Source organism: Furipterus horrens, unplaced genomic scaffold (assembly GCF_987537825.1).
Source record: "Furipterus horrens unplaced genomic scaffold, mFurHor1.1.pri manual_scaffold_5, whole genome shotgun sequence".
NCBI classification, from domain to species: domain Eukaryota; kingdom Metazoa; phylum Chordata; class Mammalia; order Chiroptera; family Furipteridae; genus Furipterus; species Furipterus horrens.
Window position 1 is genome coordinate 188,274,546 of NW_028327175.1, and position 26,637 is coordinate 188,301,182.

Here is a 26,637-nt window from a genome sequence, read left to right on the forward strand (position 1 = left end):
TTGTTTTGATTAAACATTTTATTATTTAAACAGAGATATAAACAACACTAAGTCCAAAAAATAAGCAGGAGAAGAAAAACATTTTCAGTAGCATGCTTATAAAAAGAACCAGGCACCAAAACTTAGCATTCTGAAGAGAGAAAATATAGGGCTTTTTGGGAGGGTATAAAGCTCCATTTCAGCTCATTCGAAAACAAGTGTTGGAGATAACAGCAAATTAACAGCATTCCTGTGGGTAAAGTGTACATGCCTGTGTTGACAAATAGTTTTCCTTTTTTAGGAAAACAGACAGTTGCTGAATGAAAGAATTAAATTAGAAGGTATTATTACTCGAGTAGAGACTTATCTCAACGAGAATTTGAGAAAACGCTTGGACCAAGTAGAACAGGTATGTTCTTTTTCAAGAGTTCCTTGAGACCATAACCTTTTGAAAGTGCTTATATGAGAGGCTCTAACTGGGAGCATGGACTGTGGGGACAGAGAGACTAGCAGTCCAACCACCTGCCTTGAGTTGGAATTCTAGCAGGGCCACCTGGTGTATGATCTTGTATAAATCATTTAATATTTCTAAGCTTCAGTTTCCTCCTGTGTTAAGTAAGCATAACAGTAATGCTCTTTTGTTTGATTATCCTGGTACAATCTGGGAACTCGGTAAAGGTTACTAATATTTTATCAGTAGTAGGCAGATGCTGAGATATTTTTTAGTAATTATAATACTACTATTTTTCCCCTGTAATGTTATTTTTTAAGTATTTGCAATTATATGAAATGTTTGTTTTCTTGATTATTTATTCTAAAATAATAGCTATAGAAACTTGGTAGTCATAAGGTTTTGAAACTAACCAAATTCATATTTTGTGGTTTAATGCTCATAAGTTGCTTTTATGTTACAGGAACTGAATGAACTGAGAGAGACAGAAGGAGGTACTGTTCTTACTGCTACAACCTCAGAACTTGAAGCCATCAATAAAAGAGTAAAAGATACTATGGCACGATCAGAAGGTAAACTATTATTTAGTAAAAATTTTAAAGATATTTAATTAAATTTAGCCCAGGCTGGTGTGGTTCAGTGGATTGAGCGCTGGCCTACGAACCCGAAGGTTGCTGGTTCGATTCCCAGTCAAGACACATGCCTGGGTTGCCAGCCAGGTCCCTGGTGTGCGAGAGGCAACTTATAGCTGTTTCTCTCCCTTCCTCCCCCTCCCTCCTTTCCCCTCTTTCTAAAAATAAATAAATAAAATCTTTTTTAGGACAAAACATATTTAATTAAATTTAGCTTATGTATTTTATAACATTGTTTAAAACGAAATATCTAAAGAGGCAAAAGCATCTAGTACTGATTTTATGTTTTCCATTATCATAAACAATCTAGTGAATGAATGAAATTTAGGGTATTCATTATAAAATAGTAATCTTTGTTTTATTGAATTTTTGTGACTGTTTTAAGACCATAAATTAATTTTGTTGACAAAAATATGAAATAGCTAAATCAAGTTTCTTCTAGTTGCTGAGAAGAAAATTATTTTTTTAGTTTTTTATAAACAAACAATGAGAAAAACTATACTTGTATGATTCTTGTGTAAACTCCTAATTTTGTCCTAAATTAACGTTTATGAATTTTTATAGTAAAATTTAAACAGACGTTGAAAAAGCCTATCTATTTTGATAGATTTGATTATTAAAATATTTGGTCAGATAACACTGGCTGTAAAATATGTATTGTGACCTAATTTGTATTTTTCCCCATTTTAGATTTGGACAATTCCATCGATAAAACAGAAGCTGGAATTAAGGAGCTTCAGAAGAGTATGGAGCGCTGGAAAAATATGGAAAAAGAACACATGGATGCTATAAATCACGACACTAAAGAACTAGAAAAGATGACAAATCGACAAGGCATGCTGCTGAAAAAGAAAGAAGAATGCATGAAGAAAATTCGGGAACTTGGATCACTTCCCCAGGAAGCATTTGAAAAATACCAAACACTGAGCCTCAAACAGGTAAATCTTATTGGTTTTAAATTTGAAATCTCGTTGCAAATTTTATTGTTTACGAATTTATGTCTGCATCTTTTGTTTTTATAGTTGTTTCGAAAACTTGAACAGTGCAACACAGAATTGAAGAAGTACAGCCATGTAAACAAAAAAGCTTTAGATCAGTTTGTAAATTTCTCTGAGCAAAAAGAAAAGTTAATAAAGCGACAGGAAGAGTTGGATAGGGGGTACAAGTCAATCATGGAACTGATGAATGTACTTGAACTTCGAAAATATGAGGCTATTCAGTTAACTTTCAAACAGGTATGTTTCTTTTTGTAGTAAATACACAAACAAGACAAAAGTTTCAGCTATTATTCAGTTTATTGTTCAGTTTGTAAAGATTTTAAAGCTTTTCCCCCACTTCTAGTTGCATCTAATACATGTGAATAAATCCAGCATACATAAGTTGCTAACGTAGTAACTAGAATGTATTACACAATTCTTAAAAGGATCCAAATGTTATTCTTTTTCTTAAAAACAAAACAAATCTTGTGGTTGCTTTTAAATATTTGTCTTTGTTTTAAGCAGTAATGTGTGTAGTTCCACCTAAGCAAAATTTATATTCAAATTGACAGCTACCCTTATTTTTCATCCATCCATTCATTCATTCATTCATTCATTCTAAGGTATCCAAGAACTTCAGTGAAGTATTCCAGAAGCTGGTACCTGGTGGCAAAGCTACTTTGGTGATGAAGAAAGGAGACGTGGAAGGCAGTCAGTCCCAGGACGAAGGAGAAGGCAGCGGTGAAAGTGAGAGGGGTTCTGGGTCACAAAGCAGTGTCCCATCCGTTGACCAGTTCACTGGCGTTGGAATTAGGGTAAATACCTTAACATCTGGTTTTCCTAAGTGATTTTCAATAGAGAATTTTTGTAGAATATTTTGCAAATCTAAATTGATGCTGTTTAATTTGAAGAGATGGATTGGTACTGACTCAGATGTTTTCTTAGGTGTCATTTACAGGAAAACAAGGTGAAATGAGAGAGATGCAACAGCTTTCAGGTGGACAGAAATCCTTGGTAGCGCTGGCTCTGATTTTTGCCATTCAGAAATGTGACCCAGCTCCTTTTTACTTGTTTGATGAGATTGACCAGGCCCTGGATGCTCAGCACAGAAAAGCTGTGTCAGGTACCGTTTTGGTTTTGTACCTAACAATGAGAACGTGCTTTAAAATGATAGCTTGCCTCTGTTTTAGTGATTTCTTGTTGCCTGAGATATTGGGGGGGGGGGGGGCGACTAGACAGGGTATATATTTAGTAAATAAAATTCCTCTTTTAAGAGGTTTTTAAAAATTTAGTAGTAGACTACTTTGCAAAGTAATTCTGTGAGAAAGATGTAATTCTTTGAATCCCTTGAAAATCCTACTTCACTTAAACTTTTATGTAGAAGTCTCATTTTAAACTTGTATTTCTCAATGCTTGAGTAGTTCTTGAAATAAACAATGTTGTTCCTATTTTTAAAGAATTTGTATTTGATCTTTGGTAAGTTCAAAACATCTTTGGGAAGTGGGTAGCAGGGGAAAGGATGTATTTGTTTTTTGTATGAGAAAACATTTTTTTAAAAAAATTTTATTCACTTTTAGAGAGATGGGAAGGGAGCGAGAAGGAGAGAAACAGCAACATGAGAGAGATACATTGATCAGTTGCCTCTCACACACCCCCAACTGGGGACTTAGCCCACAACCCAGGCGTGTACCCTTGCCAGGAATCGAAACGACGACCTTCCAGTTCACAGGCTGGCCCTCAGTCCACTGAGCCACACCAGCAGAGCAGAAAACTTACCTTGCTCTCATGTTATTTCTAATGCTGTGTTAGAAGTTGTTGCTTCTTTATATTCTGTCACTTTAAGATATTGGCGTTAAAGTGGTAATAGTCACAGGCTGTTTTGAATTTTAAGTAAGTGTAAAGATAGTTGCTTTTCAGATTTTAAGATCTGAGAAAGGGGTTTTATTAAATTACTCTTTTTTTTTTTTTTTTAACAGATATGATTATGGAACTTGCTGTACATGCTCAATTTATTACAACTACTTTTAGGCCTGAACTGCTTGAGTCAGCTGACAAATTCTATGGTGTAAAGTTCAGAAACAAGGTAATCTTTTTTTACGTGAAGTTTAAGCTCATGTAGTAATTAAACCATTATATTTGTTGAATTCTTATTTTATGTTACTTAAGTCATGAAAGAAAACTTAGAAAGTTGTTGCTTATCTGATGACTTTGTAAAGAAAAAACTTTAAATGACTGAGGTTTAGCAGTTTTTGTGGCATTCATTGGATTGATTTTATTTTCATTGGCATTAAGAGACAGTATTTTCCTTTCTAGTCTATCCAGTACTTATTTAATGCAGTCTTTAACAGTTACGTACATTGATTTAATATTTGGCTGAACCACACAGTTTTTCCTGGTGTTTTAAGCCTTAAGGTTCTCTGAAATAGCAAAATAATATTTAGACATAAGTACTTACCTACATCTTCAGAGCATTGAAATGCAGAAAATTTTTAAACATACACATTGAACAAACACCATTATAAATGAAGGTTTTATCAGTCAATGTCTTAGAATCATTTGACTTTCTATGTTAAATTTATAGGTTATAGGCTATGTATTTTAAACATTACCTTATACAATGGAAACACTCATATTTTTTAAAAGATTTAACTGCTTTTTTTTTTAACATTTATTCTTCAGGTTAGTCATATCGATGTGATCACAGCAGAGATGGCCAAAGACTTTGTAGAAGATGATACCACTCATGGTTAATTGGAAAATATTGTCCCCTGGTTTTCAGGATGTATATAGTATTATGATTCTCATACCCAGGAAATGTAAATTTGAATCTAAATATCTGGTCATTAATAGTTTTCAGACTTAGAGCACACACTGTCCTTTTATATATCTGTCATTGTATTTTATAAGGTACTCTGTATTGTTACATTTCTATGTATAGTTTAAGAATTTTATTTCCCACACAACTTTTTGTAAAGTGTCCTATTCCTGTTTTAAATCTTTTGAAACATGCTAAATATTGTTTCCTAATTATTTTATCAATTTATATTGCCTCTTTTTTTATAGCTTCAATTAAATAATTGTTTTTGTGACTAAGTTTGTGTTTTATGTGGCTTTTCATTTATAGTTGTACAATTAGAAATAGACTTTTCTTAAATATCTTGTGTTGTATTTTGCCTAAGAAAAGGTCTGCCTTCACCTAAAAGAAGATTTTTAAAAATACTGTTTCATATTTGTTGAATTACATCATTGGTTCCCAATCTTGGCTGCATGCTTAAATCTTTGGGGGATACTTCTAAAAATGTAACCCTGCAGGAGTCTCTCCTTGCAGCCAGAGCAAAATCTTTAGGGGGTGGTGTCCTGGTTGATATTAATTCTGAAGTTCCCCAGGTGATTTTGACTCTCAGTGAGAATTAGATCACCTGCTTCAAAGTCAATATAACAGTCCTTTAAAGATTATTTTAAATTTAAGATGGTGATATAATAGAATTTGAGAAGGTAGTTATAAGTAACTGTGAACACTACAACCAAAAAATTAAGCTGTAAGATTCCCTTGCTTTTCTGGATAAGTAAATAGTTTTGGAAAGTTTTTTCTATTTTTCCTTAGATGAGGTCTTGTTTGTTTATTGTGTTTTAAAATTCCTTTATTGTGCTCCTTTCCTGTAAGTGTCCTGAAGTGACCTCTGAATGGCTCACTATTCCCTTGACCCAAAAACCCCATAAAATGCAAATCAAGAGGTTCAGATCTTCGCCTTCGCACTCACTTTCAAGAACACTCATGAACTTGCCCAAGCCATCGAGGGTATCCATATCCAAAAAGCCATCAAGTATCTGAAGGTTGCCACTTTGCAGAAGCAATGTGTGCCATTCTGTCACTACAATGGTGGGGTCAATAGGTGTGCCCAGGCCAAACAGTGGGCTGGACACAGGGTCTAATGGCCCCAAAAGTGTGCTGAATTTTTGCCACACATCCTTAAAAATTCTCAGAGCGTGATACTGAACTTAAGAGCTTAGATGTATATTCTCTGGTCATTGAGCATATTCATGGTACATTTAGTAGCTTATCAACTAAACTTCAGATTTTACTGGTTTTTCCACTAATGTCTTTTCTCAGATCCCACAGAAGGTACTAGTTGTCATGTCTACTCTGGTTTGTGACACTTTCTCAGTCTGTTTTTCATACCATGACAGTTTGAGGAGTACTTTTCAGATGTGTAAAATGTCCTTCTATTTGGGGTTTTATATTTTTTTACCTGGTTAGAGTGGAGTTAAATAATACCGCAGGGGTGAAGTGTCCTTGTCACGCCATATCAAATGATACGTTATTAGCATGCTTTATTGCTGGTGATGTTTGCCTTCATTGGCTGCCCAAGATTGTTTGCCAAGTATCCTCACTGTAAAGTTACATTTTCCTCCCCTTTCATTGTGTTCTTTGGAAGCAAGTCACTAAGGACAGCCCACTGGGATTCTCCCAGCCTTGGAAAACTATCCTAGTGGGGATTTTTGGTTTGTTTGTTTTTAGACTCTTTGGGATTTTCTACATAGGCAATCATGTCATGTGCAAGTAGAGACATTCGACATCGTGTTTCTTCCTTTCCAATTGTATATATAACCTATTTTCCTGGTTGATCTCACCCCCCCCCCCCCGAGTTTATACTTATCTATAGGAGGGTCGGTTTGTTAGGAGCTACTACCTCATTAGTGGATGCCAGAAATCCCTAAAGAGGCACTTTTATTTATTTACTTATTTTTTTAGAACAACTCGGAAAAATGATGGTTAGATTCCACAAGTAGGTGGCAATGCCTTAACCATATGCATGTTGTTAGACCTTAGAGCCTCTTCCATCCTTGTCAGGGGGAGTGCTAACCTTTCATACAACACAAAAGACACTTTAAAAGTGAGAAAATAGTATTGTGACTTTAAATTGAATTTAAAATGTACATTCACTTTCAATTTTCATTTTGACTAGCTGGATCTCTAATGTTCGGTATATTATTTAGTTTTGCTATAATATACCTGATCTTCCCTAAGAGATAATTCGGTATAAGAAATATTCTAAGGTCCCATTCAAAGGGTTATGTAAGTACAGTATTTTTTCTAATGTTTCTAAAATGTTTTTTAAACATCTCCCTGATAATATTTATTATGAATCACTACATAAGGAGGCTGTCATGTTTGGTGTGTAGTTTATGATCTATAGCTTTGTTCTGATATGACCAACCCTCTGTAATATAAAATTTGGCAAGGGGAGCTATATGCATAGCATCATTCTAGAACAATATTCCTGAGTCTCAAGGATATCAGTGTAATGAAACTCCAGTGAATTTGTAACAATAAGCCCCTAAATGATGAAATATAGAATATAAATATAAAACCCATATTCTCTGCTATATCTTAGTCATAAGTTGATTCTAATGAAAATGAATAGAAAAATGTGAAAATCTTGGGTATGATTGATCAGCCAGAAATTTAGAGAAAGGACAGAAATTGACCCCAGGAATCAGCCAGTGATTCATAAGAAAATCTAAAATTCTCTTGTGGCTGGATAGTTAATGTCTTGATTTTTCCACTTTGAAATTTTAATACTGCTACCAAATATATTAGTAGATTTGAAAAGTATATATGAGGTCTGTCCTGAAAAAGTCCAACCATTGTTAAAAAACTAGAACAGTTTGTGTGACATTGATGTAACTTGGCAGCAAAGGACAGTGGACTGGGATGTGCATGAGTGAACAATGATGACTTCACTGTACTAGTCAGTGGGTAGTAGACGCCACTGAGTGAGCATGTGTACTGTGTGGCTGTTGCATTCATAATGAGCAAGTAGAACAAACATCTGCATCAAATTTTGCATAAAGCTTGAACATTCCTCCATGGAAACTTTGGATGATTCAGATGGCTTTTGGGGACAATGAAATGAGTGCAGTGCAAATAAAAGTAGCACAAAATAAATAAAATAAAAAATAAAAATGCGGCACAAACCCTTCAAAGGTGATTGAGAATCTTGAAAAGTGATCCACATTCTGGAAGGCCTGCAACAAGCAGAACACCTGAGAATGTTGAACATGTAGAGGCTGAAATCAGCAAAGATCGGTGACTGACAGTGTAAGAACCAGAAGCTGATCTGGGGATTTCAAAAACTACTGTTTGAGATTCTTGGTATGAAACTAAAATCACCTTTGAAATGGAAGAGATTTCAGATCGTCGACGAGGGTCAGGAAAATAGGACAGAGCAACTGATGGCGATTCCAACAACGGGTTTTGCAGAGTGTTTTTGAACAGTGGAAGAGATGCTAGGAGAACTGTGTGAGGTCCCAAGGTGCCTACTTTGCAGGGAACTGAGGCATCATTGTCCTATGTACAATGTTTCCTGTATCTTCTTCAATAAATGTCTTTTTTATATTACATGACTGACTACTTTCTGCACCAACCTCGTGTTTTTAAATCACATTACCAGCCACTGCCACTATGAACATTTTGGGACATTTTGTTCAAATCTTCATTTTCAAAGTTTTGTGGTTATGTTTATGTTTATACTCATACTAAACTTTTCACTTAGTAATACAATATAAAATGTCTCTGTGCTTAATCGTTGGGAACAAATTTTAATAGCCACAAAATTCTGTCAAATGAAGTAGCTAATTTACTTAAATATTTCCTCTTGTATGCTTAGATTTTTTTTTTTTTAACTATATTACAAAAAACAAACCCCAAAACCAAACACATTTTAACACATAAAACTCTGGAAATTTAGGATTATTTTAAGATAGATTCTCAGAAATCAGCAAATGAACATCTCTAAAGCTTTTTGTATAATTTGGCACCTTTTAAAAAATATTATTAGCAAAAGCGGGTTAAACATTTGTCTACACAAAATAAATGGAAAATATTAATTTTAAAGAAAACAATGCAATTTGTAGAAACATGAATAGTGGTATAATAGTCATTAGTAGAGGTAAGAAAAGGTGCAAGATGAATTTGTAGAGAGAAGGAGAGAGAGAGAAACATTGATTTGTTGTTCACTTATTTATGCATTCATTGGTTGCTTCTAGTTATATTACCTAACTGGGGATCAAACCCACAACCTTAGTGTATCTGGACAATGCTCTAACCAACTGAGCACCTGGCTAGGGCTAATTTTTAAATGGAGTTTCTCTCATAACTCCTAAGATACAGAGGACTAGCAGTTCCACTCGGCTCCCCACAAAGGGAGAATACCAGCACTGAGGAAAAAACCAGGTAAGATTTCACAGTCACCCAGCAAATGGTCACCCTACACTGGGAGAAGCATCAGGCTACTGGGATGCTTGCCAGAGAGGTGCAGAAAGTATTTACTGTCAGGGATTTTTTTTTTATAGTAGCATGGTATTCATTCTTCATCTTTCTTCACCTTTTACTTAGGCATTTCTCCTTATCCTGGAACACTAATGAGTAATCCAGCTTTGCATATTCAATAGGGGAAGAGTAGATGGAAGACATGCACACTGATGCAGTTAAAATTGGTGACAGCAAAGAGTTAACCTACTACCAAGAAACTAGGAATGCCTTTCTATTCTTACTTGAGGATTTTTTTTTCTTTTAAGTTTTATGTATTGATTTTCTTTTTAGAGAGGAAGAGGGGAGAGAGAGAGAGATACCATCTCATCGCTCCACTCACGATACATTGGTTGATTCTTGCATGTGCCCTGACCAACCAGGGATCAAACCCAAAACCCTGTTACATTGGAACTACAGGGCGGGGGAGGCTGCTCTGCTGGGAAGAGGGCACCCCAGCTCTTGGCTGGAGGGTCCGTGCCTTCTCAGGCAACCAGAGTAAATCCCGCGTCACGTTTCCCTGAGCTACCCCGCCAGGGCCTCCTCTTTTTTTTTTTTTTTTAATGATTTTTTTGTTTTGTTTTTTAGGGAGAGAGAAAAAGGGCGGGGGGAGAGAAACATTGATTTGTTGTTCCACTTATTTATGCATTTATTAGTTGATTCCTATATGTGCCCAGACAAGGATTGAACCCACAACCTTGGAGTATGGGGACGACGATACAACAAACTGAGTTACCTGGTCAGGACCTCTTCTTTCTGTTTAAAGTATATGTGATTAGGTAGAAATTATCCTCTACTTTTGCGTGAAGATTAAGCCCATAGTGATACCTTTATTCTCTAGATTTTATACTTCTTTTGGGAGAAACATTCTTTTCCTCTGAGAAAAATAATAATAGACTCTATTTCAATTGTCTTGCCTAGAGGTGTGGTATGGCCTTTATTTGGGTCACATTAAATCTCGATAAAGCGGGTCGATTCAGTTACATTTCTAGAAGGAATCTTAGTTTGGCAGGGACTCAGATTTTGTAAAGCATTTTCTTTTCTTAAATACAGCTTTTTTGGTCGATATACTCTAAGTGAACAATATCAGGACCTTACATGTAGGATCCAGAGATACAAGATTTTTTAGTTTAATACTTTCATTTTATCGTTGAAGAAATTGCAAGCCCAGGTTAGTGCCCAGTTGTGACCCATATGACTTAAGTGAGCACACAGCTTTGTAACTGATGGATCCAGAATGAAACCCAGGCTTTCTTGCCTAAGTAGAACGGGCTTTCTGATGCATTGGCTCTTTGTTCTTCCTGGTTAACTCTGAAAATGGGGAAGATGTTGTGTTACATTTGCACAGTGTTGATTGATCGTTTATGCGGTAGTAACATTTTGTGGGTGAAGTACCATCTTTAGTTCCCTTCACCTTTTCCCTCCCCACCCTCCCTGCTTTTTCTTTAGGTCTCACCTATTTTGATACACTCTGAGCACTTGTCTCAATGTCCTACGGGGACCAGCTGCCAGTCTTCTGCCTGGAAGATGCCAGTGTTGCTCCATAAATCTGCCACCATGTGGCACTTCATCTCCCCTTCCTAGAGACAGAGAGTCTCCTGGGTGTAAGAGCCCTTGTGGCAGCCAGTAACTGCACAGGGAGATAAGGCAGCATAGAGATTAGGTTTGCGGGGAGAACATGGATATATTTACTCTCTCAAGTCATTGCATCAGTGGGTCTAAGTCCATAACAAAGAGAACATTAGCATTTGAATGTTATCTTTTATGGATTCTGTGTCGTTCCGACTCGTGCATGGCATGTTGATGATGTAAAACCTTCAAGTATACAAGCATGCCAAGTCCTGCTCTGGCCTCCTAAATTAAGTCTGGAATTAGCCATTAAAAATGATATTTATAAAGACTGGAAACTTGGAAGTATGTATAGTATATATAGGTGAGAGAAAAAGCACAGTAGAAAACAACTTGCAAGGACTTGGGTGTCAAGACAAATCATTTTGGACTAAGGTCACAGAGGCAGTTAACGTGTAACATCGTAAAGGACCATGCCACTCTAAGGCACAAGCTTTTATTAGAAGAGGTTTTACAAACAGGTCTATCATTACCACCTCAGAATTAGAAACAAGGACTGCAAATGTTGGCAAGTTTGACACTTCCTTCAGCTTCGTCTCTGCCGCTATTTTTTCTCCCAATAGCTTCAATCTCAAGTTACTCCATTTATTTCCAGCACCACTAGAGGGGGCCCTTGGCACATGTCAACGCTTCCTCCATTTTTTTTTCCAGTCTAGTTTTCAAACTGGTTTCCTCTCTAGTTCCTCCTTTAATAGAGTTCCAGGAGCAAGGAGAAGGTCAATGTGTGATCTTCTTGAGATTTCTCTGTTGCAGGAGTTTACGAGCGAAGTGTTAACTGCTTGCAGCTCAGCCGTAAATTGCAACAGGTCGTATTGTTATTTAGAAGGCTATGCGGCAGCTGTTTAATGGGATCGTGTTAACGAAATGGCAGCCCTTCCCTACAAGGCACCGCTTGTTTCTCTTCGGAGCAGTAGCTTCTTCTGCCTGTGCCTGATTTTAACAGGGCAACCTCGTGTAAGCCACTTAATAGTTACTACTTACCTGCTCAGTACCAAACAGGCCCTTCACCATCTCACTTCAGGGCAACGAGTTGGCGGTGGGTGGTGGTAACCCCAGTCTGCAGAAGAGGACATTCAATGAGCTTCCATGAGGATGAAGTAACTTGCCTAAATCTCTCTGTCAGAACGTGGCGGTCGGGGGAAAAATTGGGACAAGTGTAACTGAATAGCAATAAAATAAAGTAAAAAACTAAAAAAAAGAAAGAAAGAAAGTGGTGGAACTGAGAGTAGAACCCTGGTCTCTCCTGCTTCGCCAGACCTCTCTGGCTGCCTTTTTAAAAGTCAAACTTGCAGATGCACCAATCACAGTGCAGGGTGAAAGTCCCTCCTGACCAGTTGGTTTCAGAGCTGTGTACCAACTGGAGGTGTATGTGTGGAGCTTTGTTCTTTCCTGCAGCCTCACCACTGCCCACTCCACCCTCCAGGGGTGCCAGGCCACAGGAGCAGAAAGGTTTGTTGTAACAAGATCCTGGATTATGCAGGCTCTTTCAGAAGGTACCCAAGGTAGGGAGTTGTGAATCCAAACCCAGGAGCCCCTTCTTCCCCTACCTGTAGGACCCACTCACTTCTTTGCAGAGTAGGGTGCTTTGGGGTGCTTTTGGGTTTGACATGATCTAGTGGCTAACCTTCAGCTCCTCTTACCTCCCCCAGTCCTATTCTGTGCTCCCAGTTTTTGAAAAGGCATTTGTTGCACATGGAGCGCTTGCAGAAAGAGCTGGGCTTTCCCGGAGGAGAGCCTGGGCTCAGTTCTCATTCATCCTTCAGTTCTGAAGAGCAGGACTGGGATTCTGGGCCCACCCCCACCATCCCTTTTCTCCTTGGGTCCTCAAATCCATTGAATTATTCTTCACTTTGTAGTTTGCAGGTATAGGAGGGTTTTAAAGCAGTAACTTGAGACATTTGAAGTAGAGAAGGATATGAAACTTTATAGAACTAAGAATAGTTACAGGTCACCAAGCTATTTAGACACATTAGTGCAGGGGCAGGGGGAGGGGTGACAACTTTATCTGTTCTACAGGTTGAAGTCTCTGAGGTCTCAGTAAGTTACCCCCTTTCCTGGGACCTCTACAGTCTATTCTTGCTCCAACTGACAGAATCTAAAGCAGGGGAAAGGGCAGGGCAAGGGCAGGGCTCTCAACTGAATCAAACCTGTGCTTTTCCTGCGGTTCTTTTCCTCTGTCACTTTCAAAACAAAAACCTTTGTGTTCTTTTGTTTACCTTAGACTAAAATTCCTTTAAGACGCTCTACCCTGTAAGCACTATGAGCGTTGGGTCCATATTTTACTATTTTTGGTTTGGTTCTTTGTTTTTGCCATTTTGTTGAATGAATGGTTGATGACAGCAGCCAGACTTAACTGAGCGCTTACTATGTGCCATGCCCTGTGCTGAGTGATTTAGCCATGCCATGCAGCTCTGAATGGTGGCATTGCAGGACTGGCATCCCCTAAGGTCCACAGCGACATGGTGCCTCCCCATCAGTGAGCCTTCCACCTGCCAGTGGGCTGTCCCCTGTGACACCCAGGCCCCTCCCCTCAGTGATCCACCTACAGACTCTCTCTTGGCTGTGATTCTCTTTGACTTTGTTCTCCCCACAGGGAAGGGAAAGGGGAAGCAGATGCTAGAGAGAAGCCACACTCTGTGAGACCCCCTTGTTCCCACCCTAGGGATGAACATGGTGGCTAAATAAGAATCTGGAATAATTTAGCCAGAACTTTGTCTAGAAAGGGGTAAAGGACCCCATATACCATCTCATTAGCCAAATGGAATGGTTCTAATCTCCACCTACATTACCCAGGCCTTGCCTCATCATCAAATTCACTTGGAGTGGTTGCTGAAGATGCAACTTCTCCAGCCTTTCCCCCCTGAAGATTCCAAATTAGCAGGCAGGGGCAGGGCCCAGGAGAGCCACAGGTAATACCTGTTAACCAGGAAAATCTGCTGGCCTCAGAGAGTGGGGTCAAGCCTAATGAACCCTTTGACCTTTGGAATAGAAGATGGTGAACCTGGAAGAAATCCCTTCTGAGGCATCTATCTGTGCAAAGGAAGGCTCCAGACTTTTGCTTTTCTCCAAAGAGAAAGTTAAACTTTCATCTGATCTACGGTAAACAGTGGGCAGCAGCTGGATGCAGGGGTGGGGGGCTGGGGGCTGTAGCTGGCAGAGCTTTAGACAGAAAGGGCTCAGAGCCAGAGGGCCGGATTAACAGAGAAGACCAAACCAGAGTCGCCTCCATCCTGGCCAGACTTGGAAGTGTGTTGCTGCCCCCACTTTATGTGGGGGCTCTAAGCAAATTCTGATCTTGAGGGAAGTGTCCTTTTAAACTTCCCAGCATGACTCCTAGGCCTCCTCAGTAGAAGGGACCTGGAAGCTCCCCGCTGAGGGTCCATGTCTGCCAGTACTGTAAGTGGGCTTTGCGCCTTATGGCCGCTCCCCACAGCCCTGAAGCCTTCGCTGTTCACCTGTGGTTTCTAAAGAACTTTTGTTGAAAGCCAAGAGCCAGAATGAGTGGGACCAATTCAATGGTTGTCTCCTCTAGCCCAGCCAGTGAGTCCGGCCATCCCCAACGGCTCTTGCTTTGTGTCCAGAATGCAGACCTGATGCACCCTTTCCTCTGAGCCTGCACCAGGCCCGGTTCTGGCAGGAAGGCCTAGGCCTGCCTAGTCTGTCACAGGCCTCATGACTCAGCTTCCCTTCCAGACGGCTTCCTGCCTCCTGCTGCCCTCATTCCTGGACCTGAGGAGCAAGTCCTTGCTGTCTGCTATCTTCCATACTTACCCCGCCTCCTCCAAAATCCTCTTACCTCCCTGAACCTCAGTCTCAACACCCCAAACTGTCCTTTAACCCCCTTGAGGATTTTCTCTGAAATCTCTCATTCCTGACACTGTTTTGTTGGAGACCACATTTTCTCATCTACCTCTGCTCAGGTTTGGGAAGAGAGACCAATGACCTCCTAGCTCTCTGTTGCCACTTGGCATCACCACTATTGTTGGGCAGTCACTTCTTGGTAGTTCTGTCTGCCCCTAAACATCCCCCCACCCCCTACATACAAGCATCCCAAGCATCACCATCTACTCGGGACACAGGTGCACTTCCCACCTTCAGCTCAGCCTCCCTCTCCATCCTTCAGCCTCTCATCATCAAACAGGGCTTCAACCTTCTTTCTACCAGTTCCCACCTTCGGGGGTCCTCCCACGATTCTCAAGCACAATATAGTGGGCGTGTACCAGAGATTTGTTCATCTCATTACTGAGGAAACCAGCAGGATGATAAACGTTCTATAGGCCAATAAAGCCATAATCTTTGGAGTTATCTTTCTAGCCTATAAGAATCGTTTACAACTTCCTAATCCTCCATTTCTTTGCAGTTAACATCTAATTTTACAGAGTCTTGGCCCTAATCACTAGGAAATAGTGGATCAAACAAAATGATCTCTCCTTAGTGAGTCAGATGACCCTCCAGGGCCTGTTGAATAGTTCTCCAGCGTGGCTTAGACAGAGCATCCAGTGGGCTTGTTGCCTTATTTTCAGGTATTGGATACATTTCCTAAACATCTGAAGCTTATCTGACCACCCACTCCAGCCCTCAGAAGTGTGAGGAAAGTAGCTTTCAGGGTTGGAAGGGGGAGGTCTGCTAAAGAGCAGTTCCCGTCAAGTCCAGCTGAGTAGGTGGGTGGTGGAGGGAAAGAGGGGAGGTGTGGAGGAAAGTGGGGGTCGGGGACCTACAGAGTAGAGATGAATGGGTAGATTTGGAGGGAGGGGGTGATTCTGGTTTTATTTAACAAGCATTTGGTGAGGACCTGAGATACCAAAACCCCTGAGTTCGGCGCTGTGATGAACCCATTTTATGAATGAGGAGACTGAAGGTTAGATGAGGAGGAGTTCCATGGAGTTTCAGAGTCACCAAATTAATATACTGTGAAGCCCAGGCCTGGGTCTCCAGAGCCAAGAGTGTGTTGGGAAGCCACCGGGTGGGAGGTGTGTGTATGAAAGTGTGTCCCTGCGAACGTGCTCCGGGTGGGAGGAGGAGGTGGCTTCCTCCTGCAGCAGGTGCAGAGCCCAGGCGTGCGCGGTATTCCACGTCTAAACAAAGCCAACTGCAGGATTCCTCACATCCCCACCGCAGGGCCCTCATTCCTGTCCCTGCTCAGCACCAGCCGCCTAAGACCCCAGGGAATGAGCTCAGAGGGCGGGGGCCACAGGGAAGATGGCAGCTGGCAGCGCCTTGGATAGATTCGTCCTCTGGCTTCAGCACTGTTCCCAGGCAGGATGGGTGCCCTGGAAAGAGGAGGAGGAGGAGGAGGAGGAGGCAGTCGGGGGCTCTGGGGTCTGTAATCGGATCAGAGGCTGTGTTGGTGACAGCTGTGGCAGGGGCCTGAGGAGGGGGCTTGGGCAGGTGGAGCAAGGCTGGGCCTGGGGTTTGTGCTCATCCATCATCCTGGAGGCAGCTCTCCTGGGGTGCTGGGACCCTCACCCCAGAGTCCCTAGTGACACCAACAGCCTGCCCGGTGTGCTGTCTCATATGTAGGGAGGGTCCCAGGGAAGCCCCACCCACCGAGGGAGGTGGTACATGGAGAGAGAGAAGCAGGGGTCTGGAACCCGAGCCCTGCCTTTTGCTAGTTGTGTGGTCTTGGGCAAACTTGTTAACCTCTGTCTCCATTTCTTCTCTGGTAAAATAGAGACACCACATGAAACTATCTTATAAGGTGGTTCTAGAATTAAATGAGAACAGAATCGTTTGCACACAATGGTTTCTCCATAAGAACTAGGTTTAATATTTTGTGCCGGTTGGCATCTAAATCACATTTATAATATTTGGGGCCAGGAATAAGTTTAAGAGAAGCTTGAAAGAAATCCACACTTACAAAGTGTATAAAATTCAGGGGCTATGTGTACTCGCTTTAGAAAGAACTCAATAGTTGGCCACTCTATTCTCTGGTATGTTCAAAATGAAGTGTTATTGTACAGTTATCTGTTAACAAATGATACCAAAACTCAGTAGATTAAGACAACTACCAACGTATTATATCTCATGATTCTGTGGGTCAAGAATTTGGGGAGGGCTCATTCAGGTGGTTCTTTGTTCCACGTGGCATGGATGGTGTCACCTAAGAGGGACTCTGGAGATGGGCTGGGCTGACCTGGAGGGCCCAAGGTGGCCTCATTCCCATATCTGGTATGACATTAGGGGAAACTAGCTGTGAGAGTCCCAGGCATCAGTTCCACATTGTTCAATTTGTCAAGCAAGTCACAAAGCCCAGCTCAGTTCCACAGTGAGGGGAATGGGGCCCCACCTCTCCATGGGAGGGAGAGCTGAGACTTTGCAGCCATCTTCATCTACGACAGTCACCCTCCTGTAGGCTCTTCCAAAGTATTTCTTTGTTTAGAACTTCAGCGGCATCTTGGGAGGAGTAGAAAGCAATGCGGGTTTGAGTCCAGCTCAGCATCACTTTGAGCCCCTGTTAAGGTATCACTCGAGGCCTTGGCTCTGATGCTGGGACACAGACAGAGGCGGGAGAGTATTCCTGGGGTCCAGACCTCAGCCTGGACCTGCTTCTCATGTGGGTGAGCTGCCCCTTGTCAGCACCCCAGCTTCCTGGTCAGTGGGATGAGAAAGAGGTTGGACTTGCTGCCCAGGGAATCTTGACCAGGATCAACCCCGACTCCCACTCCCGGGGCTGACTGGAACTTGTGGGGAAACTAGAGACCTGTCTGGCTTCATGCTGACTTTCCCTGAGGTGCCTGTGTGCCTCTCAGCGTTAGCAAAGTACAGAAAAACAGCTTTCCAAAGCTCAGCAGGGAGCAGATGGCTGGTCTGTTTAGAAATAGATTCACAGCAGGAGTCCCTTATTTTATTTTATTTTTAAAATATTTTTTTCCATTACCATTTAGTCCCCTTATGCCCCCCTCTCCCCAGGCAATCACCACACTGTTGTCCTCGTCCATGAGTCCTTTTTCTTTGCTCAAGTCCTCAGCCCCCTAACCTGCCCCCGCTTTAGCTGTCATCACAGCAGGAGTCCTTTAAATGGCCAGGCCTCCCAAAGCTCAACAGAAAAGGGCGTACAAAAAAACAAGAACTCAAGCCCCTTCTCAGAAAAGGGAGGGCCTAAAGTGCACCCACCTGGTCTGTGAGCTCCGGTGTGGGAGGGACTTGGGATCTGCAGCCCTGGCTGGGCCAGGTTGTGCGTCTCTTTACTCTCTGGCTCTGGACTGATTCATCTGACTCGGAGAGATTCTCAGAGCAGGCAAGCAGTTCAGGGGGATTCTCCAAAGAGCCCACCAGACCACTGGGGGCCTGGCCTGTGCTCCAGACCCTTTGGGACCACTCTGGAGCCTCTGATGTCCTCTGGCCTCCCGGGACCTGGGCATCTGTGCGTCAGGCCATCAAGGGAGAGTGCAAGGCAGCAGGGCTCCGGCCACCAATGGAGAAGGTGGGGGAGGGTGAACAAAGAGTGGTCTGGCCTGGGGCCAGGACTGTGGGATTTATAATCATCCTGGGACCTGTAAATGCTTGGAGCAACTTTTTTATTTTGAGGCCATGAGTAATTGAGCCAACTGTGTGCTGTATCCCACAGTCGGCCCTGCCTCTTCCCACTCACAAACACACACACACATTTACACCTGTCACACACACACCTGCACACACATCACATGGAGAGATAGGAGAAGTACCTTGTATGGAGGGCTCTGTACTCTGTGCTAGGCATGCACCGGGTGGTTTTCATACGATATCTCACTTAATTCTGACAAGTTTCTAAGCTGGGCCTCATCCCTATTTTGCTGAGAAGGAAACTGGCTGAGCCCAGGCAAGACAAGGAAACTTGCCCAAGGATCCACGGCTAGTACGCGGCAGAGAAAGGCATTGAATCTCTGTCCCCTCCCCCACCCACTCAGGCCCTTCCCAGGCTCTGTCCAACGCTGCTGTATGTTGTCTGAAATCATCTCTTTCTGGAGTGTGAAGGAGAATATTGTACTTAAAAATGACCATACATCATAAAATAAAAGATTGATAAGTTCAATTGCATACCCACACACACAAAAACAACCAAACAAAAACAAGAACAAAAACCCCATGGGGCCAAAAAAGACACCTTAAGCAAAGCCAGAAAAATGACAAGCTAGAAGGAAATCACTACTAATGTTAAAGCAAAAGGCTAATCTCCATAATATATGAAGAGCTCCTACTCATGAATAAGAAAAAGACCAAAACCTAATTTAAAAATGAACAAAATATGAGGACTGTTCTCAGTAAAAGGAAGGACAAAAGGATTGTAAACACATGAAAAGATGTTCAGCTCAGTTACAAAAAATACTCCAAATTTAAGATACACTGACATTTATGTCCAACAAACGACTCAATTTCAATATACAGAGAAATCCTACAAAATAATTAGAAAAAGACAGGCAACCCAATTTTCATTTTAAAAATGAGCAAAAGACTTCAACAGGCACTTCACAAAAGCCAATGCACATTGAAAAGTGTTCAGAGAATGTAAATTAAAAGCATTTAAGGAGTTACCACTATACCCCCGACCCCATCCCATAGAAGCAGAATGAAAAAGGCTTCCAGTACCCAGTTTAGTGAGGACAGAGAGCATCTGAGCTTTGCACATATTGCTGAGGAGAGTGTAACTGGTATAATCACTCTGGAAAAGGCCTGCCGGTCTCATGAAACTAAGCATAAACCATCCTATGATTAGCAATTCTGCTCAAAGTTATATACCTCAGAGAAATTAATATATTTCTATCATCCCCAGAGTTCTCGCATGCCCCTTTATAGTCAGACCTCCAAACCCTGGTCCCAGGAAACCACTGACCAGCTCTGTTACTATAAACTAGGTTTGCCTTTTCTAGAATTTCAAATAAACAGAATCATACTTCATGCATTCTTCTGTGCCTGGCTTCTTTTGCTCAAGAGAATGTTCCTGAAATTCATCTGTGTTGTTGTAATGTGTTCTATCTCTCTACGTATCTATCTGTCATCTATCATCTATTTTACTATTCCTGCTGGATTCTTATCAACTTTAGTGAGCCTTTCAAAGCAGTAGCTTCTGGTTTAATTGATTTTTAGCCATTTGTCCATTTCTTATTTCTTGAATTTCTGCCTTTTTAAAAATTATTTCCTTCTATTTATTGACTTTGAACTGATCTGTTCTTTTTCAGTAGGTTCTTAAGATGAAAGCTTAGATCATTGATTTTAGATCTTTCTTTTTTCTCATATGAGCCTTTAACGCTATGAATATTTCTCTCAGTCCAACTTCAGCTGCATCCCACCAATGATATGTGGTGCTTTTGTTTTCACTCAGTTCCAAATCTATTCTAATTTATTGTGATTCCTACTCTGATCCATGGATTATTTAGAATTGTGTTGCTTAATTCCCAAATAAAACATTGTGTATATTTTTCATACCACACAAATATGTTACCTTTTTAAATATTAAATGGCAAATAAATTTGAAGTAAAAATAATAACTCTCAGTTTGGGAATGAGAACCTACCCACAGACGGAACCCGCCACCTCCCCCCGACAGCTCGCTCTCCCGTGTGCCGCACTCCTCTCCACCCGCCGGGATACTTACCATTCTCGTTAGCCTCTCCCCCGTCTCGTTCCTCAGATCCAAGCAACTGCTATAGCTGCTGCTCTTATTTACTGAGTTTTATGAAATATGCTCCCTCCTCTGCCATTATGTCAGTTGAATACACTGTGGATTGTAGTTTGCAGAAATGTAAGAGCATTCTAATGGCCTCCCCACAAAATTCTTCTTAGTTACAAAGGGTGAAAGAGTGACTGTATAATAGAGAAGCCTGGCAGGTGACGTCTTCGTCAGGTGGTCAAAATGAACATCATTGTTCATGGGACAAATTGAAACCATGCACCACTTGCTACAATGCGATGAGAAACATGCAATCTAAACATATCGCTTCAATATTTTTTGTCAGACAATCCTATTATTTTAACTTAACCTATATTAAATTTCCCTTTCGATTGTTTGATTTTATTAGCTTCCTTTCTTAGGGTTAGACCTCTTTGTGTGATTAAGAATTTTGGTTTTCCATCTCATTATAAGTAGCCCATGGAGCTGTTCGTTGTGCATTTGAACCAAGATGAATTTTTAAAGTATTTGATCTATTGTTCTTACGTGCTTGGAGCAGCAGTAGTGCCTTAAAGTATGAATTTACAGCCTGGCCGGTTTGACTCATCTGGTTGGAGTGTTGCCTAGCTGAAGGGCTGTGGGTTTGATTCCCAGTTAGGACACATACCTAGGTCGGGGTGTGTATTGGGAAGCAACCAAATGATGCTTCTCTCTCGCACTGATGTTTCTCTCCCTTCCTCTCTCCCTTCCTTTCTCTTTAAAAGCAATGAAAAAAAGTCCTCTGGTGAGGATAAAAAAAGTATGAATTTACAGAGAATCCTTCAAGTCCAGCACTCTGTGCCTGTGCTAGAAAGAGCCAGGCTCTTTGCGGGCCAGAGGTCTGGTTTTGAATCCCAGTTTTGCTGTGTGATCTTGTTCAGGTTTATGAACTTCTTTGAGACCCAGTCTCTTGTCCAAAAAAATGGACATAACAACACCTTCCTTGCAGTGTTTTTGTGAGGATTAAGCAAAAGTACCTGGCAGGGTTTCCCAAATGTTCTTGACTTTGTAATTGAGACTATAATCGACTCCCCCATGCAGCATGAATGGAATAGAAAGTTGATATTCTGCCAACAGGTGCAAAGGAGGCTGCTGGCCTTTTAAAAGAAAAGGACTCCAAATACATGTGACTGTTTACGTGAAGTGTGAGTGGTCCCTTAATCCAATTTCTGTCAGTGTGGTCTCAGAGGGAGTAAGCAGAACACACATAGGATAGAATGTGGGGTATTTCTGGAGTCAGAAAGTAACAAATTCAGTAGCAGGAATAACCTTCCTGGTGCCCATCAGCTGCTGGGGCTCTCTAACTTGCAGCAATTGACTAGGCAAGACCTATCTATGTCTTTCTCAGCACAGAGGGGACAGAGTCAAAGGCTCCTGTCATTCAGATCCAAACAGCCAGTAGTAATAATGGGGTGCGGGGAGGGGGGCATTGGAGGCTCAGGTACAATAGGTGGGAAGCTAGAGCCAGTGGATTTGTCTCCACTTCCCTGTCATTCCAAGGTTCTTTCCATGGGTCCCCTCTCTTCAGATTTGCTCACCAGCTGCCTTCCAGACCCTGTGCCCTGCCACCTGAAGTCAAGGCCAGACCCACAGTGATTTGCACTTGAGTTACTGACTCCCCCTTTTTGTTCAGGGTCTCTCTCTTGGCCAGGACGCCCTTCACAAGGACACCAGAAGGGGAATTTAAGGCAAGAGAGAAAGGACTGGAAAAGGTAAGTGACTGCATTCAAGGCACTATCACATTTGGAGATTCATTTAATTCGCTGAAACCGGTAAAGTTTTTTCAACTTTATTAATGAGGCTCAGAGAGCTGGTAGAAAACCCAGGTTAGTTAATTACAAACTTTTTGAAATTATAGATAAAATAACATTATTTAGCTATATTAAAAGAAATGGTTAAAATCAATTGTTTTATTAGTTATAATCAGCCTAAAGGAATTGTTTTTTCTTTCACTTACTATTACTGTAAATAATAATGATAACAACAACATGTCTACCATTTATCAAACATGGGTTCATAGTAGGCACTATGCTGATATAAATAGCCTCACTTTCTAGGTGTGGTCAAGAGGAATTTAACCTGTCCATGACCTAGCATTATCACAAAATTATTTTTCTGTTTCCGCATATTGTTAATGATTGTCATTTTTAATTGCTACATGCTGAGAATGTTCTCTAGCTCATTTAATTCATTTTCCCTTGTTAAGTGTGATGATTGAAAGATCTGGGGGGGAATTATTCATTTATTTATTGGACAAATGTTTAATAGCAGCTCATGTTGTTGGGTGTTGTATTAGGTCCAAGGGATACAATGGGAGTGAGACAAAAACACTTTTCCTTCCCCGGGTAGCTCACGATCTCCTGTGGGGTGCAGCCAGCAAGAAGCAATTACAAGACAGGTGATGAGGGCGCTAGTCCCAGACGCTGTGGGAGCACAGAGCAGGGAGCCCAAACCACCCAGCAATGTCAGAAGAACAGATGCCATTTAAGGCCAAGGACAGTCACTCCCGGAAGACTAGAATAAGTTGAATGGCCACCAGTTTACCACCTGCAAAATCAATGCTGGCCACCAAACATGAGTTCCCCATGGCTCTTTGATGACTCTTGGGAATTCAGGGGTCCCAGGGGTTCAGCTACTTTAGGATTTGGAGCTGCAAACTATTTCTTTTTCCATGTTAACCTTTTTTTCTAAGAAAATTTTTGTGCTTTTATTGTTCATGAAGCATTGAAACATCTGAACAAATCAATGTCCGCACAATGAGGCAGCTACTTTTTTCTTCACTTCATTGGGTTACCAGAGCAACTTGTCAGTAGAATTAAAAAAAATAAAAAATAAAAAAGACAACCTTTTGCCTTACTGAAGTCTTTCCAAGGTATGCACTGGTACAACACAAACTACTTTCGTATCCGGGCATCATGCACAATTCCTAGGTAGCAGCAGCGCACCACGCCCCCGCCCCCCCCCCCCCCCCGCGCCCCCTTCCCCCTGCAGCCCTGCTCATTTGCATACGATATTTGGAGCGACTGGAAGAGTGTGAGTAGTATCAGGAAGAGGAGGGAGGAGGAAAGCGCTTGGATGCCTGGCTGGGAGGAGCGCAGCCAAAGCTGTGCTAGGTGAGCCTGCCTGAACGTGTCTTTGGTGCAAACCCAAGCATCGTTGATGCTTTTTGATGGAAATATCTGGTAGAACCCCATGACGTGGTCTTCATCGGCCTTAAGCTGGGCCACAGCCATGCTGATGATGCCGCTGTCTGGCATGGGCTGATGGTCCGGGGCCAGGGTGCTGGGTTGAAGTTTCTGGAATGGAGGACTGGACAGCTTCTCCACCAGAGCAGCTTCCGGAGGGAATTGCTCTCCTCCCCACATAAGGCATGATGTATCAATGTAAATTGTGTGTAGTTGGGTTCTGTTGTTATGAAATAACTGGTAGTAATGTTGAATGAAGCTGGATCCAGTCTGCTCCCAAAGTGGCTTGTCTCTCATTCTGGAGCATCACATGACCTCGTTGAGACATGAGAGGGCTGGCACAATGGCACAGTAGTGGCTTATCCTTCCCGAGACCCAAGAGCCGAAGACAGCAATGTTCATGCTGAATTCGGTGTTCATACTTCTATTGTCCTTGTGGCGATGGTGATGATGACAGTGGTGGTGGTCCCAGTGGTGGTTTGGACGGCTTTCATTAACTGAGCATCTCCAGGCTCACTTTATAAATGTTATTTCATTGATCTTCACAACAGCCTTAGAAGGTGGTAATGTTATCTTCATTTTTTTTTTTTTTTTTTTATGGTCAGAAACTAAAGCAGAGGGGTTAGGTAACTTGCTCAAGCTCAGCCTGCTAATAAACAGAGGGAGCCAATTCTCTAACCAAAACTGTTAAGAGCAGTGAGAGTTAAGAGCTGGTTTGACCCTAAATGTGCTAGTGGTCAGTTATTGTGTTTATTTTATATATACCCTGCCCATTTTGATAAATGCCTTGTGGTAGGTTACAATAAAAGCATTACTATGTGGCTTTAAAATGTGTAACATTGAGTGGGAATTAAAGGCAGTAGGCTAACTGTTGCTTTGATTGCTCAAGATAGGCTCTGAACTTTCTGGCAGCCATGGTGAAAATGGAGGTATTACAACTTGCAAAGCTATTATTATTGAGACACAACTTGTTTTTCTTAGAAAAAGTAATTTTTATGATGGCACTAAGTTATATAAAGAATAAGATCTTAAATAATCTTCCTGGATAAAGCAGAAGATGATTCCCTGTGGCTGTATTTTTCTATATACCTTCTATAAAAACAAAAGGTAGACACCTTCAGTTGGGTTTCCCAAAAAGCAGACTCTAAGACTGTGTGCTGGAGAGTTACAGAGGAGTCCTCTCAGGAACAGCTGGGAGGGCTGTGTAGGGCTGTGCAGAGGGACAGTTGAACTGCAGTGTAGTTGCCAAAGAGGCCTCATCATCCTGATCCCATAGGAAGCTCTGGATGGCCTTTGGGTGGCCCTTCAGAGATGTCCCACCCTAAGTCAAGGGGGCCAGGACCTTATACTGCTGGATTGATGTGGGCTTCTCCAGAGGAGGACACCCTCTTCAATTGAGGACAATTTTTGGAAAAGCAATCAGTTGTGAGCCATCTGGAGCCAACGACTCTGGCTACTGAGGGTAGGCATGCAAAACAGAGACCTGGGTGGTTACCACAGCCACCTTCCAGTCACCCCTTGCATCTGTCAGTTCCAATTGCTTTGTGTCATACAATTATCTTATCATGAAATAGCTTCTCCAGATGCTGGTGCTTTCTTCTGGAGGGAAACTAACAAGAGACAAGTTAGTGAGATGAGTTACAGCTCCACTGCTGGAATCAGTCTTAAAGCCGCAACTGACACTCATCCTCCGTGGCAGGCAGAATAATGGACCCCCAAAGGTGATTTGCCTACAAGTGATTGTTCTCTTTATCAGGGACTCAGCCTTGGTGTCCGTTGTTGGCAGATTGGCTATTTAGCAGTGCAATGGTTAGATCAGCCTTAACGGCCGGGAGCCTTTGCTGTGGATGTCATAAATGGCCTCCACTTTTGGTACTATTCTGGATATTTCATTGACATAGTCATTGTGACAGTACAGGGGCGGCTGATGATAAAAGCTGACTGATGTCAACTGACCAAGTCATTCTGGATGCTTGAATGTTCAGTGTTTCTTCCACGGTGAATGCTTTCTGGTGAGCACCTGGATGTGATAAATGAGCTTCACTTCCACAGGTCCATACACATGCCTCTGCCCTAGACTTCCTCGTGCTTGATATTCCAATCTTTCTCTTTCCAGGGCCCTGTCCAATCCACCAAGTCACCGACCAGTGCCCACGAGTCTATGCATAGTCTTATCTTGGGCTTCTATTTACACACAAAGTGGATGACCAAGTGCAGTCCTCAAAGTGCCCCTCCCCCACGGGGAGGCTTTCTGACAGCACTCTCACAGTACAGCCCCAGAGTGGACAAGCACGCAGCAGCAGTGCATTTGGGCCCCGTGTATCAAATGACCCATTTATGAGGCCTTTCCAGCTCCGTCAGCTGGTCATAAAGGATCTGCCCTTGTGGACATAGATACGAGTTGGAGGAGAGGATCTGGTGCAAACGTGATGCATGACCAGGGGATCTCAGTCATCAGCACGTGCAACTTACTTGTGTGCTCTGGCCTTCCTCATGCCTAAATTCAATATACAACTTGCAGTGGGTTGCTGATGAACCTTCTTGAGCTTATGACTTAGTGGGTCTAGGAAAACCCAGTTCATGATGGGCAGCTGTGGTAGGGACAATTTCTAGAGTGGCTCCCCAAACATTGTATTCTAATCCCCCAGAATTTGTGATTATGATGAGATAGTCCTCCAGTGATTCTGCTATGTTATATGGCACATTTGACCTTAAGATAAGATTATACATATATGGGCCTGATCTAACCACGCAAATTCTTTTTCTGTTTTGTTCTGTTCTTTCATTTGGGTTATATTACTTTTTTTTTTTTTAAGTATATTTTATTGATTATATTGTTACAATAGT

General features: G+C 41.8%; 1 protein-coding gene and 2 pseudogenes across 1 annotated transcript in view; 1 reads left to right on the forward strand and 2 right to left on the reverse strand.

The window, feature by feature from the left end:
• SMC3 (structural maintenance of chromosomes 3) overlaps nt 1-5,121 on the forward strand; it is a 38,267-nt gene extending 33,146 nt beyond the window's left edge. Inside the window, exons 22-29 of the mRNA XM_090278574.1 lie at nt 281-388; nt 894-1,002; nt 1,753-2,000; nt 2,085-2,297; nt 2,663-2,854; nt 2,985-3,162; nt 4,016-4,122; nt 4,719-5,121. Of these exons, the coding sequence (XP_090134700.1) occupies nt 281-388; nt 894-1,002; nt 1,753-2,000; nt 2,085-2,297; nt 2,663-2,854; nt 2,985-3,162; nt 4,016-4,122; nt 4,719-4,790 (1,227 nt within the window). The 3' untranslated portion in view covers nt 4,791-5,121. The remainder of the gene's footprint in view (nt 1-280; nt 389-893; nt 1,003-1,752; nt 2,001-2,084; nt 2,298-2,662; nt 2,855-2,984; nt 3,163-4,015; nt 4,123-4,718) is intronic.
• A 1,680-nt stretch (nt 5,122-6,801) lies between these two features.
• On the reverse strand, nt 6,802-6,918 carry LOC150010630 (U6atac minor spliceosomal RNA; annotated as a pseudogene).
• Nucleotides 6,919-23,499: 16,581 nt separating this feature from the next.
• LOC150010631 (nuclear transport factor 2 pseudogene) lies at nt 23,500-24,087 on the reverse strand (annotated as a pseudogene).
• Between the last annotated feature and the right edge of the window lie 2,550 nt (nt 24,088-26,637).